Raw genomic sequence first — 17,680 nt, 5'->3', positions numbered from 1 at the left:
GGCTGCCGGGTGTTGTGCAGATGATCCAGAACCGTCGTGGAGTTTATTGGCAGGGTTTCTGTGTCTTAATTAACGTCTGATCATTTTTCACGCGATTATTTTGCCCAATGTACCTTTCCCTTCGTTACGTATGCCTTGGGAGAGAAGGTAGAAGACAACAAGTAATTAGTCTGCTTATTGAGTTAATGCTCTGGAGGTTCCCTGTGATCTATTTATCACTTTCTGCGATACAGATCGCGGAGGTGTTCGGCCCCTCCATTCCAGACTTTCTGGCGATTGCAAAAAGATCATGCTGATCCCTGTGGGATAGGTTGTATATCATTTCCTTTTTGCAAATCTTGCCAGCTCGATACTAAATATGATAGGGCCACCCTGACCCAGTGGTTCTGATAGTTCCACTGACGACCATTAAGCGACGTTCTCCGCAGGTATCAACCCGATCTTCTTTTCAGCTCATCTCAGTAGTCAACGCTAGCATTATCATATTTGATTCGTCACCTTATGCTCGGAACTGCCGATCCCGCTCCCCACTGTAACTTCTCAGCCAGCCTCGCTCTATATTGTGAGGTGTAGGCCATAGGAGCGGACTCGAGTAGTTTTGTCATTGGCCACAGGTGCAACTTAGGCGACATTGCCACGTAGGCGAGGTACCCCATCATACCTTTTTGCATATTTCTTTGAACAAATCAATCACTTAATCTCTGCCAAGGCTTAATGCTGAGATTTGATGTCGTTAAATCATACCCGCAGAATTTCAACGCCTACTCCAATCACCATCCTTTAATCACGTGGTTGCGATGAGAGCGCACGGACTCAGGAGTGATCAAGGGTGGAACGGGATATGAGCTACCTAATTTGTCCCGGCCGCGTTAGATCTCTCGATCCTCCGTAAGGTGTAGTCCGGGCTTTGTATGGTTAGGCTTAAATGTGGAAGGGGGCTCAGGCAGGCCATTCGTATCTCGTTCTAATATTGTGCATTACTTTGGGATTGCTGCTATATCATTTGAAGCCGCTGGGTGGGCATCTTCTGCAATGATGCTGATTGCCATGAAGTTTCTTCTTTTAACATGTACCGTGATATAGCCTATGCTCAAGGAATATATCTAAGTTAATTGGGTTAGCTATATATTTTGTGGTCGCCCAGGGCTACTTCGCTGACCTCGGTGATTCCTTTATCCTTCCAAAGCTTCCAGAAGCGATGAATATATATTCTCAGACGTAGATAGACCAGCACGCGACTAACTTGTCCTACACTACCCGATATTCCGTTTTGTCTAAGCCGTGACTTGAAATAGAGCTTTTCTGTACTTACAGTCCAAAAAGAAGACATCCGACATTACGCTAGTATCAATATGCTGCACTGCAGATAGAACTTAGTAGCTCTTTAACATTGCTTCGGCATATACAAAGAAAGCGATCACGCAGCTGTCTTCTCAACCCTGATGAAAAACTAGTCTAACAGATTGCGCTCAACGTTTCTTTACTTGCTTCTTACATAGTGTAACATTGGCATCCATTATCATAAGGTCACTCCATTAACTATGTGCTTTATAGTAAAATCTCTAAAATGTATGACTGTGAACATGATGGAGTCTCCTCTCGCTATTAGAATGACCATGAAGAAAATCTAGCTACGGATAACTAGGGATAAGCTTATGAGACTTAGAGGAAGATATTTCTAAACCTATGTCTCTATAATTAATACATTAATGAGAAAAGGATCTGGGCTGTTTATTTATTATGTAGGACTTGCGAGAAGTCGTTTCTCTATGAGAATTCTGCGCGTCAGCATATGGCCGACGTTGATTTTCAAGAGTTAAAGGTCGGTTGGATCGAATCTTTGGAGATTTAATTCCATGCCCATGCTCATGGGTGGCTACAGGACCCACGGCATGACTCAGTATAGCACTGAGACTCACGGGCAAGTTGAGTGTATCGGTGGCCGTCCTCGGTCGACGGAGCTGGCACGATGTCTCCATGAATGGAAGAAATACTAACCAGGCTATGGTTGCTGGTATGCTTCATCCCCTGCCTCCAGAGGGTCCAGCATATGCTTGAACAATGTAGAGGAGAGCTGAATTGATGATCTCCTGCGATCTAGATCATTGATCCTAAAACCAAAATGGACTCCAGTACTTGGTTTACGTGGGCCACCACGGAGTAGATAGGAAGAATCAGACTCAGTTACACCAGTTGTGCTCTTCTAGCCTCAGGCATAGGATACCAGATATTACCGGATATCACCTAATGATGGAAAATACCCCGGATCTTTTACCCAGCCAGAGAGCGCCTGTTTCGCATTCCGCGCGGCGCGATTTTAAAAACAACAGATAATATCTCGGAATGATCTGCTGTTGGATTGAATTTGGACCTGCACTAGAACCCTAATGACAAGTCGCACTAAGCTGGATTTGTACTTCAGGGTGTAGCAATCGAATTTTCGAAGAAAGGGTGGAATCCAGGATACACGATCACTCCTGTCATTCGGAATAGGGAGCATGAAGCGCGTACACCTGCGACACGACAAAGAGCCTGCAGGATGTTAAAGCCAAGAGCCTGCAGCGTTGCACAACTGCCGTAGAAAGTAGTGACTTTAGAATCTCAACTGCATAACAATAACATTCGAACTGTATAGCCTTTTTCAGCTCTCTCTGTTTGCGGCAAAACTTGAACAAGCTGAAACTTGGCAACAATTGACAAATGAAAGCAAGGGAGAAAACTCAATTGGAAATAAGCGATGTGGTTGCAAAGGAGTCAAGGGATGACAGGGACATAAGCGAAAAACAAGGTTTATGTAGCATTGGAACAGCCTACATTCTTTCAATAGTGCCCGCAGCCCACTTCGGTCTCCCGTGCTTGTTTTCAGTTTCGAGTGCAGTATCCCGAGGAGCGCTCTTTGGCTTCATCTCGCGTTCTGGAATCCTATCCCTGATATTCAGGGCGGAACGAACTAAATTAAAGAGCTCTTGTGCGGTGTGCAGCTTTCGAAGACCTATGGACTCCCTCTGAAATACTAGCGAGGGTCATTATGGGCTTCTTTGAAGAAAGCAGGGTCATGGCGTGAATTCCTCTTAATGAGTTTAATCACATTGCAGAATACCTACGGAATGGCTACACAGTAGGCATTGTTTGGAGGAAGAGAGTATGGCAAGGGATAGATAGCCCTGTACCGAAATGCGGAAGTGTCAACCCGTAGAACTGGGGAAGTGGAGCATCAAAATGTTCACAACCCGCTTTCACACTGTACTCCTTAATTCCTGATATCCAATAATCCTTTACCATCTCTACGGAGTATAACATTCTAGTTAAAGGGTGTGGTAAAGTGCTCCCCCTTCAATGGCAGGGAAGGCATACTGGTATTCAGGGGATGATCCAGGAATGCATTTCTTGTGCACCCCTTGCAAGAGCAGAACTTGTATAGAGCCACGAATCTATAAAAGCCGGTATAATCTCTATCTCGAAATGAATTATCCATCGACAACATCAAGTCACTTCGACACGACAACAGGACGCCCACGCCAACCCTGACCTCATCTCCCATTCACACCTCATCATTCCAGAGGCCATCTATTCAATCATGACAGCCCAGTCCCACAATTAATGTACGTACTTCTGCATGGTCAAGACCGAATCATCCTCCCCAATTCAGTGCAATTACTAACAGCTCGGTTCCAAACAGCATCAAGATGCAGTTCACCTCCTTCAAGGCTCTGGCTATCTTTGCAGCTTCCTTCTTTGCATTCAGCGCTGCTGCTCACCCCAGCTGTGAGACAGGGGCTGTTTGGGCCGACCCGCACGACTGCCACAGCTTCTTCGAATGCGCTGCTGGCGGCATTCCCGTCCGCAAGACTTGCGGCCCCGGAACGGCATACAACTCTAGGTTTGGGATCTGTGATTATGAGGAGAAGGTTCGGTCCTGCCACGGCCATGGTCCTGTGGGCCATGACGAGTCGTCGGAGGGCCATGGGCATCAATGGAAGGACCATGGCAATGGCCAGTCAGAGGGTCATGGTCAGGAAGGAAAGAAGGACAGCAAGGGCCAGTCGTCAGAGGGCCACGGTCAGGGAACGCAGGAACACGGCAGTGGCGAGCAGGAGCACAGTGAAGGAAGTCATTAGTTTCGCCTAGGGACTGTTAATTCACGCATAGCTGTCATGTTTTAATATTATTTCTCTTGCGGCTCGTGGCTCGAACCATTAATTATAATTGAATACAAGAAAGTGACACAATGATATCTCTTCTCCAAACTCTCGATCTGGCGACATCACTAGGACCTGGCCTCTCGGACCACTAGACCCAATTTGACGCAATAGCCATCACATGACATCGTAATATAAGAGCCCTAGAGTTGTTCTCACTAGTGCTTCATCTCTTAAAGATTCTATGCCACCTTAAACCTTCGGTCCGAAGCATGTATGGGTGGATTGTTAGCAAGTTGGGAGGACCTATATATTCGACTCATATATCAGCACACAGATCGAACGAATGAAAGGAAGTGTGGAACCATTCGTTTACGCTATTTTTGATAGGATCATCTCTTCCCCCCCCTTAGAGTGTACCATTGCTTACCGGTTGTATTCAGCTGAGGAGATTGGGAAGGCTATCGTCTAAGGACTAGTCATTCAACAAGGCAGGGGACAACTCGGCTTACTTTAGAACATCTAGAACAGATGCAATCATAATCAATCCATATGGCGATCGCCCATTCGGGCTAGAGGAATGGAGGTCTTCCCTGGTACTAAATTTCTACTCCAGTTTGCCAGATGAAGACGTGAGATACACTCGCGGAACCGGCGACATCCGACGCGGGCCCGATTGTTTCTGTCCTACCAGGAAGACCCATGAATGGCTGCATTATATGACGCTGGTTGCTGTCTTGTTCCGACACCTGATTTTACCGATCCCTGCCCCAGGTGATAGGAATCCTGGCTGGAGCCTGGTCACCCAACGGAAAAAAGCGTCGGTTGGAGCTGCCTGGCCAACACAAGGCTTCGTGACAGTAATACACTATGCAAGTGCCCTCTAGAAGCGGGAGATATGATCCAGCCGGCCAGTCAGGCTTGTCAAAACTCCTCTTTTGATCTGTGTGTAATTATAAATCAACCATAAAGCTGGCTGAGCGAGAAAGGATTGTCGCAACACCCAGAAACACTCATTATTCCCTGTGTCATTTCGAGGCAGACAAGCCCTCTGTTTCCTACTATATAATTCTGCTTACTTACTGAAGAAGTGACACCCGCAGCCACCAACCAAACTGCCATGGACATTCAGGTCGCGCCTTGAAAACTTTATCCACCAATATATAATTTAGATTTGAATGTCCGTAGACAGTATGGGCCTAGGAGATCAGCTTCGGCATTACATGAACATTTCCTTCCTGGATATCTCTATGGAGGTCAATCAATCATATAGCTATTTTCAAATGCAAAGTTCTCGTTTTGAGGGTTTACTAGGTGCAGCACATCTCACATATCTTTTCTATCATCTCATGTTCTCTTGGCCACAATAATGGTATTACTCATCAACCCCCGCATAACCCCAAACACAAAACAACGGGATGGCGCGTGCTGGGAGCGCGCGTCACTGATTGAGTGTCTTCTGCCAAGACAATGGACACATTAAAAGCGACATTACTGAAGTCTTGGTCAAGACTAGCAAGTATATTAGGAAATCCTTCGCAGAAAGCACCATTATGTCGTCTCAATCACTTTCGCAATACAGAAGAGCCGGATCTGTATACAACCGGGGGGTTCCATCGTGTTTCTCTGGGCGACACGTTCGATCATGGGAGATACGCCATACTGAGGAAGCTTGGTTACGGACAGTACTCTACAGTCTGGCTAGCCCAAGACTTCAAGTAAGACAGGTCCATACCTTTGCGGTACATCAATCTTATTGACAAGCTAGGCATAAGAAATATGTGACACTCAAACTGTTGAGGGCCGATTGTTATGGCGGCCCTCATGACATTTTTGAACGGGAAATTCTGTCCAAAATATCGGACATGTCTAGGAATAGCACACATGATGGTGCCCGTCATATACTACCTCTTATCGGTGATTTCACGCATACGGGGCCGAATGGGGATCACGTCTGTCTTGTATTCGATGTCTTGGGGCATCATCTTGACTTCCAATGTGCGAAGTACGAAGATGGGAGGTTGCCAGTCAGAGCAGTAAAACTAATTGCGCGACAGCTTCTGCTTGGGCTGGACTTCCTCCACAGAGAGTGTGGAGTCATTCATACAGGTATGGGTATAGTTTCTAATACATTTGTTCTGTATTTTCTCACAGGGCGGATATTCCCGATAGATCTTAAGCCAACAAACATACTTCTGGAACTGGAGAATCCAGATAGGGTTATTTCTCGGTATCTGGAGAAGGTACCTCCACTAATGGATACCCAAGGTAATGCCGAAGTGCCGCTTCGTGAAGTTATCACAACACCACTCATCTCAGAAATGGAGGCACCCCGCATCAGGATCATCGATTTTGGCGTAGGTAGGTAGACCATGGTCCATGATATCTGTTGTCCTGAACTAGAAAGCTTATGGTACCATAGCATCCTGGAGGGACAATCATCTGTCAGAACAAATTCAATCGTCAGCTCTGAGAGCACCTGAAGTGACCATTGGTGCGCCATGGGATACCGGGGTTGATATATGGAGTCTCGGATGTCTTGTAAGTAACCCTCAATGTGACTCTGAAATTACTGCAGAAATTGCTGACGTCTGTTGCAATCGTCTATAGATCATGGAGCTGGTTCAAGGAATAGTTCCATTCTCTGGGGAGGCATCAGAGAGAGGAACCTGGACAGCTGAAGACGACCGTTTGGCAAGGACCATCGAAATCCTTGGCCCCTTTCCTCTGGAGCTTCTCAGGAAAGGCAGCCGTACACCGGACCTCTTCGATGAGAAAGGTAAATATTCATCAACTTGATATGCTTTTGTTCCTTTCTGACGAGGGTTGTTCCTAGGTGACCTGCTTCGAATCCCGAACATGAAATCCACAAGCCTTGAAAGGCTTCTTAACGGCACGACAAAGCCTTTCCTAAAACCTGATGATATGCCAGATGCCGAAGTTCCTATTTTTATTAACTTCCTGAGGGCATGCTTACGATTGATCCTGAGCACCGGAGTTCAGCGGCAGAGTTGCTTCAGCATGAATGGGTCAGATCATGACGCTATCGAGTGGTTAAAGGTGGAAAGAATTGAAGGTTCCTATGAAACGATGCATACAAGTATACGAACCCAATAATAATGATCACACACGTACTAGGAGCTGTGGCTAATGAAAGAACCTTTGAGGGAGGTTAAATTGAGCCGTTGGATAGCTACACAAGAAGCCATTACATACTGGATCTGGCCCACGATAGCAAGAAAGGTGGTCCGCGACATAAATCAGCGGGAAAAGTAAGAAAAGGGAATCTCTAGTATTAAGATGACATTTCTCTCCTACATACGCATTGCTACTTGGACCCCGGCAAATGCGACCGTGAGTGCTAGTATAACAGGGGTTCCCAACAATATCTTTGGTTATACTTTTAAGATCCACCCTATTGGTGGGGCCCAATTCCAAACCTCTAAAAGTTTGTACATGTAAGTGCTTGGAGCAGTGAAGATGCTGGAGATGTCAGTAGGACTGCTTAAGGATTGACATTCTCTAATCTTACATGAAGAGAATGCCAGCTTGCAGCAGTGTACTGTTTACGGTATAAGTTAGGGTAGGATCTGCGTCGTGACTCAATGTGGGGTCACTCGTATTAGCGCACCGCCACTGCCGTGAGTCACGTTCACTCATCCTCAGTCAGTCTCTGGGTCTTCGGTGGAGACTTGCTTCCAGACCAATTCTGCTCCACGAAAACAGAGCTTCAAATGAGTTTAAATATTTACTTATTCACGGGGGATAATTTCTTGCCTTAGTTCTCAAGCAAATCTATTGTGATACTGTACTTTTGGCTTAGCAGTTCAGTTTAGCGATCTAATTTAGCATTCTTCTTGGCATCTTTGAGCGTGTTTTAGGATAATCTACGATACCCATGGCGTCTACCGAAGAAACTCGAGCTATACCCTTGACGTCATACGAAACCGCCCTATGTGTGGTTCCTCCGTCGCATTTAACCGGAGATATTGACCGGCTACGAGCATTATATGACAAAGCACATGGAAGATGGCCACCACATGCCAATCTGATTTACCCATTTGTGGCTCCGGAGGCACTACCCCAAGCTTCAAAACTGCTACAATCTGTGCTAAGCAACAGGAGAGAAGTCGACCCTATCCGTCTGCGGTTGGATAAATCAGACTTCTTCGCCCACAAGCGCAGTAACACAGTTTATCTCACTGATAGTGGAAGCGATGGATTAAAAGCCCTAGCACAGCTGCAACACGATATTACAGATGCTTTCGGTGGCCAATCGCGGTCCTCTGGCCGACTGCATCTCACAGTTGGTCAGAGTGAGGCAGATGATCTGGCCGAGAGGCAATTCCTCCTGGAGAAAGTCGGCTTGATTCCCGCTGTTGAGTGGGAAGTGGAAGAACTAGTGATTCTGATCCGTGATCGATCGCAGGGACTGGACACTGCTTCCAGCCCAATGGTAGTTTGGGGGGCTGTTTCACTGTCTGGTACACCGTCGCCTAACCCTAAAGCTCTGGAATATTTATCGCCATCCTCGTTGCCAGCCCGCTCGGAGACGACATTTCAGTTCTCGCCTTCTCAGGATGATAGCGAAGAAGGAAAATGGAACGCTATCCCAAAGTCTCCTGCGCCAACAGGAGGCAAGCTGGTAGATTCACCGGTGACTGTTGCGTCGTACAATGTCCTCGTCGAATCTCTTCATCCGCCTCCCACGGAAAGGTATCCCCTACTCCTGCAGAATCTACTCTCCGACGCTGCAAGTGCCAATATTCTCATCCTACAGGAGGTAGCTGATGACTTCTTGTCCTTCCTTCTCCGAGACAAGAAAATCCGCCTCCGTTACCCATTCGCAACCCATGGACCACCCGATCAAGCTGAAATCGGTCCGCTAAACAGCCTCCGAAACATCGTGGTCCTCAGCCGTTGGCAGTTCCGGTGGGAATGGCTACCGTTTGACAAACGGCATAAAGGCGCGGTCGTACTTCAGCTAGAGCACTTGGGGACCTTCCACGATTCTAAATTCCTCCCTCTTGTTGTGACCGGCGTACACCTTAGTTGTGGTCTCATTGACAGTTCTATTATGGCTAAACGATCCCAACTTCAAACGGTACTCAAGTATCTGTCTGGAATCTACCCCAATAACCACTGGGTTGTTGCGGGAGATTTCAACATTACGACCTCGTCTTACACTATTGATACTGCCTTAAAGCGGAAGTCGATCTCGGCGCAAGGCGCATCGGTGTTGGCATCTCTGGATGGCATGTTGACTGATGCCGGTCTCTTGGATTGTTACTACGCTAGTCGTGCCGCCAGTAGTGGCCTGGGAAATCCTCAGGGTAGGTTAGATCTCGGGGCGTCGTACGAAGGAGAGGAGGGCGCAACATATGACCCGACAGAAAACGAACACGCTGCACGGATCGCAGGACAAAGCTTTCATAGTCGTCCTCAACGATACGATCGCATCCTAGTGCGTGGGGTGGAATTCGAAGTTCTTTCATATAACCTATTCGGAATTCCCAGTGGAGATGAGAGCCAGCTCGCAAGTGATCATTGGGGAGTGAGAGCGACAGTCAAGTTGAATGGTCCAAGGTCTGGAGGCCTGGAAAGCGAAAAAGCCCTAATCACCGTTGAAAAGGCGCCGTTGAATCTTGGAGGTATCGATGGCTTGAAGGGATGGCTGAAGGGTTATCTAGCCTTTCCGTCCAATGAAGAAATCACACAGCGGCAAGAGGCTTTCGAGTTGATCAAAGAGCTCGTCAACCGACGTGATGCTAATCTGCCAGCCGGTACTAGGTTAGATTTGTTGTTTGAAGTCGTACCTGTTGGCTCATATGGCTTCGGTGTGTGGAACAGCTCGTCCGATATGGATATTCTGGTTATCGGACAAGTCAGCCCACGAACATTCTTCGCCCTTATGATTGCGAAGCTACGGCGAGCAACGGACAGCGATGTTGTGCTTCTCCGCAAGGTGAAGGCAGCATCCGGAATAATGCTGGAGTTGGAGGTTCGTGGCGTACGCGTTGATTTACAGTACTGTGCAGCAACCCGTGTCGTTGAAAGGTAATTTCTATTAGCACATACATTCCCTCAAAATCACGATAGCTAACGCAGTTTGTAGCTGGCCACAAGCCCTAGAGCTCCCTGCAGATCACTCCACTTTTGACCTTCCTATGCAATCCTTGCTCAAGCTCAACTCCCTGCGGGACATGCATTATCTGCAACGAACAATCCCAGACCTAGCGTCATTCCGTCTTGCTTATCGGTTTATCAAGATCTGGGCCCAGAGACGCGGGATCTACTCGTCCAAGCTGGGCTATCTAGGTGGAATTCACATTACCTTGCTCTTGGCGCGTATTTGTACACTCTCATTCCGCCAGGCCGGCACCATCTCAGCAGCGGACATCATCACCACGTTCTTCAAACACTATGCACAGTTCAACTGGGAAAAACAGGTCGTCTATGATCCCAGCTTTTACAAGTCGCCACCGCGATACTTCCGACCTCAAAGGGAGCCTTTGGTGATCCTTAGCCAGCACCAACCGAAAGTCAACGTTGCGCGTGCGGCCTCCATTCCTTCAACGAGAACACTTGTGCAAGAATTTCAACGGGCAGATAAGCTGCTGTCACAACAGGATGTTACCTGGGAGCAGTTGGCTGGGTCTATTGAAAACTCCACAGGTGCAGACGAGTTCCTCAAATCATATCGAAGCTACGCAAAGGTTAACGTCCAATACTGGGGCGGTGCAGCGACCAAGGGCAGGATGCTTGTCGGGTGGTTGGAGTGGCGATGCGTATCGCTTCTCGTTGGTAGATTACACCCATTACCCACTTTTCAGCGCCGTAAGCTAACCATTGATAGATATCCATCGAAAGTTCCCTGATATCCACGCCCGGATCTGGCCGGCTCGGTTTACAGATATGGAAGAAGTTGGCGAGACTACCAAGGAATATCAAGGTTGCTATTTGATTGGTCTGACTAGGGAGAGTACGCCCGGGGCAACGCCATTAAGCGATGCCGACCGACAATCGGCCCATATCTCCCTCTTGGCCGTGCTGAATAGCTTTGCAGAGCAAATCCGTGAAGACGAGAACTACTTCGACAGCTCCTCTAGCTGGGTTGATGTTAGCCTAGTCCAGCCTTCTGCACTCAGCGGTCTTCGGGTCGATATTTCGAACTGGGGAAATGGAGCTTACGATGAAGCGTCATTCGACGATGATGAAGATGAGATTGAGCTTGAGGATGAAGAAGATGAAGAATTAGTGCAAGCACGTCTGCGGACCATGCCTATCCGTGGCACAAAGGCCGTCGCGATGCCCGAAGGGGCAAAGCTACGATCCGCTAGTGATGTCCTAAACCGACTTCGCTGGGATGCAGAATTCGATATTGAGAATTACATTGTTGGTTATGATGATCGCTTCCTTGGAGAGAGGGAGATGCCGGTGGGGCAGTGGAAGGCTGATCTGACGGATGAAGCGTTTATCCCCATGCATCGGATTCTGTACTTCAAGAGGAAGAGTGATGGAGTGAAGGTATGGGATCGGGAGACGAGGACAGATTTATTGTTCGGTAGTGGTGTGTCGAGTAAGGTCCAGGAATGAATGGACGGTTCTATAGTATCACTGTCTGGCTGTTTCAAGACACTATATGATATATCAAAGATACCGTGGACTATATAACAATGAATGTCATAAGTCCATCTCACTTTTGTATCAAATCTTGGCATGAAAGGCATCTATGTTTATGTAATCCTACTGCAGAGCAACTCTAGAAAACAATATCGTACCCTTACATCTACCATTAAACCAGTCGTATAACACCTCATTTGTATCTCCGATTCATTCAAAACCTCAGTCCCATTGTATCCCACTATTCTACTCATAAATCTAACTATTCAACATCATGCCCACCCCACCAGGACCTCCCCCACCACCTCCACCCGAGAATCCTCTCTCCAAAATCCCCCCCATCGTCCTAAAACTACGGAGCACTCCTCCCAAGCATTTCTACCAACCACCAAACCCACATCCAACAATCAACCAATCCACCACCCCCACAGGCCCCTACTTCTTCTACGGTACATTAACCGACCCAAACATGGTGGCCGAGATCCTCAACCTAGATCACGAGCCCAAGTTCCGACCGGCGATAATTCAAGGTTACGAATGTAAAATGTGGGGCCAATACCCGGCCTTAGTCGACGGCTCTGATACCATCGTTGAAGGTGCTGTGTACCATGTCCAAACCGCAGAAGATGGGATGAAGCTCGCCGCGTATGAAACGAATAACTATCGCTCGGAGTCTTGTATTATCAAATACATGGATGGTAAGGAGCCGGCTGAAGAAGTTGGATATACGTTTAAGTTTGTGGGGAATCTGAGGGATTTGCATGAGGGGAGATTTGAGTTGAGGGCTTGGTTGAAGTTGATGGGCAGGGAGGATGCGGTGGAGAAGTTGGATGATAGGGTTTCTTTTGTTTGATTTTGGTCTTGGGGTGTTATCATATTTGGTTTGGCAGGATATGGTGTTGGTGGGTTGTTGCGAATGCGGTTTTTGTTGATGTTGATAGAGTCTACGTGGTTCGGCGTTCACATTCGGTATTGATATCATCTCTGACTACCACTATCAGTACCACGTTCGGAAATTCATAGTCTGTGGTCATGTTATTATTCTCAAGTCTAAGGGGGGGGAAAGCAGCCAAGAGTGATAGGTTTATACATGTTAACACGGAGACTGAAGCCCCGGCCTGAAGACGAGCAGACCAAGCTGAGTAGAATTACTACTTAATTAATACCAAATCTCATTTGAAGAGCCCCTCAACAAGTAGCCATATGCCTCTGCGACTATCCGGAGCAAACTAACTAACACAACGCGGGTTAAATACCCGACCTATCCTATCTGGAGCTGCACAAGAGCTCCTACCAGTAAAAGCCATCACTGCGGGTCTCTGATAAGACAGAGTTAGATTATACGGAACTCTGCGGATCCTATCCAAAGAACTCCGACAGTCTAGATCTTGTATTCTCCCGGAAACGGAAGTGGAGGATCTGAACTTAATTTGGATACAAAGTAACAAAGTCTTGGTGCACATCAAGGATCTTATTCGGAATGAGGTCCTCACTATGTAATCTGTAAAGCCCTAACTTCTGGAACCAAAGAACACAATGCATTACAGAATGACCCCTTTCAACATCCAACAGATATGTCCCTACTAAACCTCAATAGAATTCTTCGACAAATCCCCGTAAAAGGCAAAAGCTTCCATAACCCGTCACCAGCAAAGCAGATCCATAGATCCTGCGGTGGATCCACAAGCGCCAAGACCTGACGTCTTGCCGCAGTCCCACTGAAGATCCCCAGTCAATTTAATCGACCCGAACTCTCTCTACATGTCACCTCACCACCATGTCCTCCGACTCCCGTAGAAATGCAAGTAGACAGCGCGGTAAATACACCACTAGAGCATGTGAAGAATGTCGACGGCGTCGAGCGAAGGTTAGTCAGGTGGCTACATGATCAACAAGTGGGCGAAGGTCAATCGACACGGGCGTTTGTATTACTAACGAGACCACCAGTGCGATGGAAACAGACCATCCTGCTCTAGATGCTCGCAATGGCGTGTTCCGTGTCAGTATTCTGTCGCGGAGGATGGTCGGAGACCCGCGTCCAAGACATATGTCCTTCTCTTGCGGCAGAGGATAGAGTCGCTAGAAAGATTGTTGGAACGGCATGGGATTGATGCGAGGGAATCGAATGTACCCGAACAACTGCCGTTAGATAAGAAGTCTGGTATGAATGGCAGTATACGACACGACGACGCGTCTTCGGATATGGATAGCTTGGCCGAGAATTTCAAGGGCAGGCTTGCTCTGGATGAATCGCTGAATTTCGACCAAGACGGCGAGATGAGGTATTTCGGGCCAACGAGTGGGCGACTTCAGTTTCAGGGTTCTTCCAGTAATCGAGTTAGTATTGATGGATCTGCTTTTTCGGTCTCTCCACCGGATCAAGTGTCCGATAGCTATGGCTATATCGACCCCATTGACCCAATCACGGCTGGGATGGGGGTTCCAAAGGACGTCCAGGACCATCTGATTGATTTGTACTTCAGGTGGGAGCAGCCATGGTATGCTGTGGTCGATGAGGAGCTCTTCAGGGAAAGTATGAATAATGGTGGACGGTACTGGACTCCGCTGCTGCATAATTGCATTCTTGCTTTGGGGTCACGGTATTCCGATCGTGTCGATGTCCGATCGGACCCAGATGATCCAAATACAGCGGGGAAATCATTCCTCGAAGAAGCGAAAACCCAGCTCCACAGGGAGATGGAAAGGCCCAGCCTGACTACTATCCAAGCACTCGGCCTGATTGGGATGGTGTATATTGTAAGACAGCATTGTTTGTGTCTGTCAGATATTACTACATGCTAATGATAACAGGCGATGGGGGCTGACGCCGCTGGCTGGTTGCACCACGGGATGGCGAACCGATTGAGTCTCGATATGGGCTTGAATCTGGACCCAGCTGGATTTGAAGAGACGAATGCGATGACTCCACGGGAGATTCAACTCAGAAGACAGATATACTGGACCTTGTATTGTCATGATAAGTTGTCATCCAGTTATACGGGACGTATATGCTCTATGCTTGTAAGTGCGACTAGGTAGTAGCTGGCACAGTATTCTGACAGATATAGGACTCCCAAGGAGCCGTCAAAGTACCGGATGACGATCCAGTACCTAACATTGAGATGAGTGCTGCGCAGAAAGCATTTAGACCACTACAACGAGCTATGATTAGCGTCTGTCGAATACAGGAACGAATCACTTTATCATTGTAACAAATGGCCCATGCTCACCTCTATGGCTCCGCTAACGATATCAGATGGGCACCCAAACCCCTCCTCAAGGAGCACCAACGACCGGCCTTCCTCAAGTCCTGTCTCTTAGACCTAAGATCCTGGTTCTACGACCTCCCTACAGAGTTACGAATCGACCGTGCCAACGACATCCCCCAAGCCTACACACTCCACATGGTGTACCACACGGCAAGAATCCTCCTAGCAAAGCCATTCATCATGAGAGAGAATCCACCGCCAAAAGCCCAAAATGAAACCACCGATCTAGCTCACTCAATCTGCCGCGAATCCGCCCGTTCCATCTGCCTCGTCGCCCAGAAATACCGACACACATTCGGAGGATACCATCTGAGCCCAATCACAGCAACACACTGCACACTATCCGCAGCGCTAGTCCTCCTCGACGAAACCGAGAATCTGAACGCCCCCTCACATAAGAACAAACTTGCCCTGTGTCTAACAGTACTAGACGAGCTATCTAAATCATGGTACCCGGCAGGTCATATCGGACATAACCTACGGAAGCTTTGCCAGTCTGTCATCTCGGATGACACATTCTCTATAGAAAAGGGACTCTATCCGTTCGAAACTAACCCCAGTCCACCACTCGACCTAGGCGTCGAGCTCCCAAACGTCATCGACGAGATTGAATCTAACCCAAGCGTCAACCCGGGCAACGCCCTGGCTAATCAACTGGAACTGTCAGTGCCGATGGAATCACTGCCCGTCGATTACGGGTTCTTCGATATCCTAAATCAGATCAATTGGGAGCGGATGTGGTAGTGTATACATCTATCAACAATCTACCAACCATACACCTAGAAGAGCGACACAACATAATACGACCATATAAAACCCCACCTAAAGCATAACCCAAGAAACAACACCGAATAATGATTTGTCAGTCCACGCATCTCTACTGCTCGATAAAGTTCCATTCCCGGGCTATGACCTCATCAGCGGAAGATATATTCCGCACCGCAAACCCTATATAAACCCATCCAAAAGCCACCCAAACTCAATTCCAACCCCCAGATAATAAAGAGCCAAACCAAAATGTCTCACCTCACCTACTACAACTATCCCGGTGTCGGCGAACGCAACCGCCAAAACTTCAAATACAGTCAAGCCGTCCGCATCAGCGACCGCATCGAATGCTCTGGTCAAGGTTCGCCCTTTCCTCCCTGGATCCATACCATATAGTTTGGTTCCACTAACATGGGTGGGAATTAAAGGAGGCTGGGACCCGGAGACAGGCGAATTCCACAAAGAAATCAACGCGCAGATCGACCAGGCGTTCGCGAACGTGGATCTGGCGCTCAAGACGGCCGGCGGGAAGGGCTGGGCGCAGGTGTATCGGGTGAACTCGTATCATGTGCCGATTAATAATGAGGCGTTGGAGGCGATGGTGAGGAATTTTAGGAAGTGGATGCCGGATCATGAGCCGTTGTGGACTTGTGTGGGGGTCACGAGGTTGGGGGAGGATGATATGAGGGTTGAGATTGAGGTTGTGGCGCATGATCCGAAATAGGGGGTTGATTTATTGGATGAATTATGATTTGGTTTGTTTTCTGGACTTTGTGTTTTTAGAGGGGGGTAGAATCTCAGGCTAGAGGATTCGTGAGTCTTGGACGCCCTCTTTTGCGAGAATGTAATTAGAAGCGTATCTCGCCTTTTACATGGGTACAACCTTTAAGATTCCTAGAGTGACTAGACAACTCCATGTTTTAATAGCTATCATATCACATTAGTGAGTGGAATACAACATTCGAGTTCGCATCATGTTCATGTCTAAAGCCTTGGACTCACAAACCCTCTAACAAATCTTCAAAGCATCTTCAGGACCATCCTCCTCTGCTTGGCTCACCACCTCAGACATTACTACCCAGTGTCTGGATCAGAGAAAAAAGGAGGATGGCGGGGATTACCATAGAGCGTTGTAGACACATTCACAAAGAAATACAAGAACCCATCTAATATTCTACCCATCCAATCCCATCCCAATCCCTAAAACCAACCCAAACTAACGCCATCTCCCTACACCACTCTAACAGAAGTGTACAACCCCTATACCCCCATCCCAATACACCATCCCAGAACCTCTCTAAGGCCGTCTAGGTTCCAGACCCAGAATACCCTCCACCCCCTTTATGATATCCCCAATACGTCTCCGATGACCCTCTCTATCCTTCATACGCTCGGTAGCATAGTACGGCTCCATCCAGGATGGACTCTCCCGGTACCGGGAGATATTGTCCAGCTCGGTGTGGTTCCATGGAGTCTGGTATGTGGTACTCGTGGACTTGGTGGTAGAGGTTGTTCCTGTGGCTGCTGTTGTTGCTGTTGTAGTGGTTGTGGGGTTTGATTTAGTTCTGGTAGATTGGAGTATTAGTCCCAGACTAGGATAGGTAGGACGAAACTTGGAAGTAGGGGGGTTAGTCACGTACGAAGAAGAGGTTGTCTTGGACATTTCTCTCTTTCTTTCTCTTTGTTAATCTTCAATAGAGACAAGATAGACTGGATTGTAACACCTCACTCGAATCTTAATCTGACGTCAATGTCCTACGGCGGAATACATCAGGGTCTACGATAACCCATTTATATGCTTCGATCCTACAATCCTACAATCCTGCAACCCTACACAATGGGTGAAAAGACCTCATCCCCGAAAAAAGCAAAATATTCAAG

General features: G+C 47.7%; 8 protein-coding genes across 8 annotated transcripts; all 8 read left to right on the top strand.

The window, feature by feature from the left end:
* Positions 1–3,336: 3,336 nt before the first annotated feature.
* On the top strand, positions 3,337–4,118 carry AO090011000225 (chitin binding peritrophin-A domain-containing protein; the record flags this gene model as incomplete). The annotated part of the gene is made up of 2 exons (XM_023232853.1): positions 3,337–3,443; positions 3,680–4,118. 2 exons carry the CDS (start codon positions 3,337–3,339, stop codon positions 4,116–4,118), a joined length of 546 nt encoding a protein of 181 aa, XP_023093418.1.
* Positions 4,119–5,609: 1,491 nt separating this feature from the next.
* On the top strand, positions 5,610–7,256 carry AO090011000223 (uncharacterized protein; the record flags this gene model as incomplete). The annotated part of the gene is made up of 5 exons (XM_023232851.1): positions 5,610–5,857; positions 5,908–6,500; positions 6,562–6,680; positions 6,750–6,918; positions 6,976–7,256. 5 exons carry the CDS (start codon positions 5,610–5,612, stop codon positions 7,254–7,256), a joined length of 1,410 nt encoding a protein of 469 aa, XP_023093417.1.
* A 781-nt stretch (positions 7,257–8,037) lies between these two features.
* Positions 8,038–10,200, top strand: AO090011000222 (uncharacterized protein; the record flags this gene model as incomplete). Its single annotated transcript, XM_023232850.1, has 1 exon — positions 8,038–10,200. One exon carries the CDS (start codon positions 8,038–8,040, stop codon positions 10,198–10,200), a length of 2,163 nt encoding a protein of 720 aa, XP_023093416.1.
* A 142-nt stretch (positions 10,201–10,342) lies between these two features.
* On the top strand, positions 10,343–11,735 carry AO090011000221 (uncharacterized protein; the record flags this gene model as incomplete). Its single annotated transcript, XM_023232849.1, is given in 2 exon segments — positions 10,343–10,976; positions 10,996–11,735. 2 exon segments carry the CDS (start codon positions 10,343–10,345, stop codon positions 11,733–11,735), a joined length of 1,374 nt encoding a protein of 457 aa, XP_023093415.1.
* Positions 11,736–12,036: 301 nt separating this feature from the next.
* Positions 12,037–12,615, top strand: AO090011000220 (gamma-glutamylcyclotransferase family protein; the record flags this gene model as incomplete). The annotated part of the gene is made up of 1 exon (XM_001825838.3): positions 12,037–12,615. The coding sequence occupies one exon, from the start codon at positions 12,037–12,039 to the stop codon at positions 12,613–12,615; it is 579 nt and encodes a 192-aa protein (XP_001825890.1).
* Positions 12,616–13,925: 1,310 nt separating this feature from the next.
* On the top strand, positions 13,926–14,821 carry AO090011000219 (fungal specific transcription factor domain-containing protein; the record flags this gene model as incomplete). Its single annotated transcript, XM_023232848.1, is given in 3 exon segments — positions 13,926–14,519; positions 14,574–14,783; positions 14,798–14,821. The coding sequence occupies 3 exon segments, from the start codon at positions 13,926–13,928 to the stop codon at positions 14,819–14,821; spliced, it is 828 nt and encodes a 275-aa protein (XP_023093414.1).
* A 156-nt stretch (positions 14,822–14,977) lies between these two features.
* Positions 14,978–15,775, top strand: AO090011000218 (fungal specific transcription factor domain-containing protein; the record flags this gene model as incomplete). Its single annotated transcript, XM_023232847.1, has 1 exon — positions 14,978–15,775. One exon carries the CDS (start codon positions 14,978–14,980, stop codon positions 15,773–15,775), a length of 798 nt encoding a protein of 265 aa, XP_023093413.1.
* A 110-nt stretch (positions 15,776–15,885) lies between these two features.
* Positions 15,886–16,523, top strand: AO090011000217 (RidA family protein; the record flags this gene model as incomplete). Its single annotated transcript, XM_023232846.1, has 2 exons — positions 15,886–15,892; positions 16,117–16,523. 2 exons carry the CDS (start codon positions 15,886–15,888, stop codon positions 16,521–16,523), a joined length of 414 nt encoding a protein of 137 aa, XP_023093412.1.
* Positions 16,524–17,680: the final 1,157 nt, after the last annotated feature.

Source organism: Aspergillus oryzae, chromosome 7 (assembly GCF_000184455.2).
Source record: "Aspergillus oryzae RIB40 DNA, chromosome 7".
In the NCBI taxonomy this organism is placed as follows: domain Eukaryota; kingdom Fungi; phylum Ascomycota; class Eurotiomycetes; order Eurotiales; family Aspergillaceae; genus Aspergillus; species Aspergillus oryzae.
This window is presented reverse-complemented; position numbering and strand designations above follow the sequence as displayed.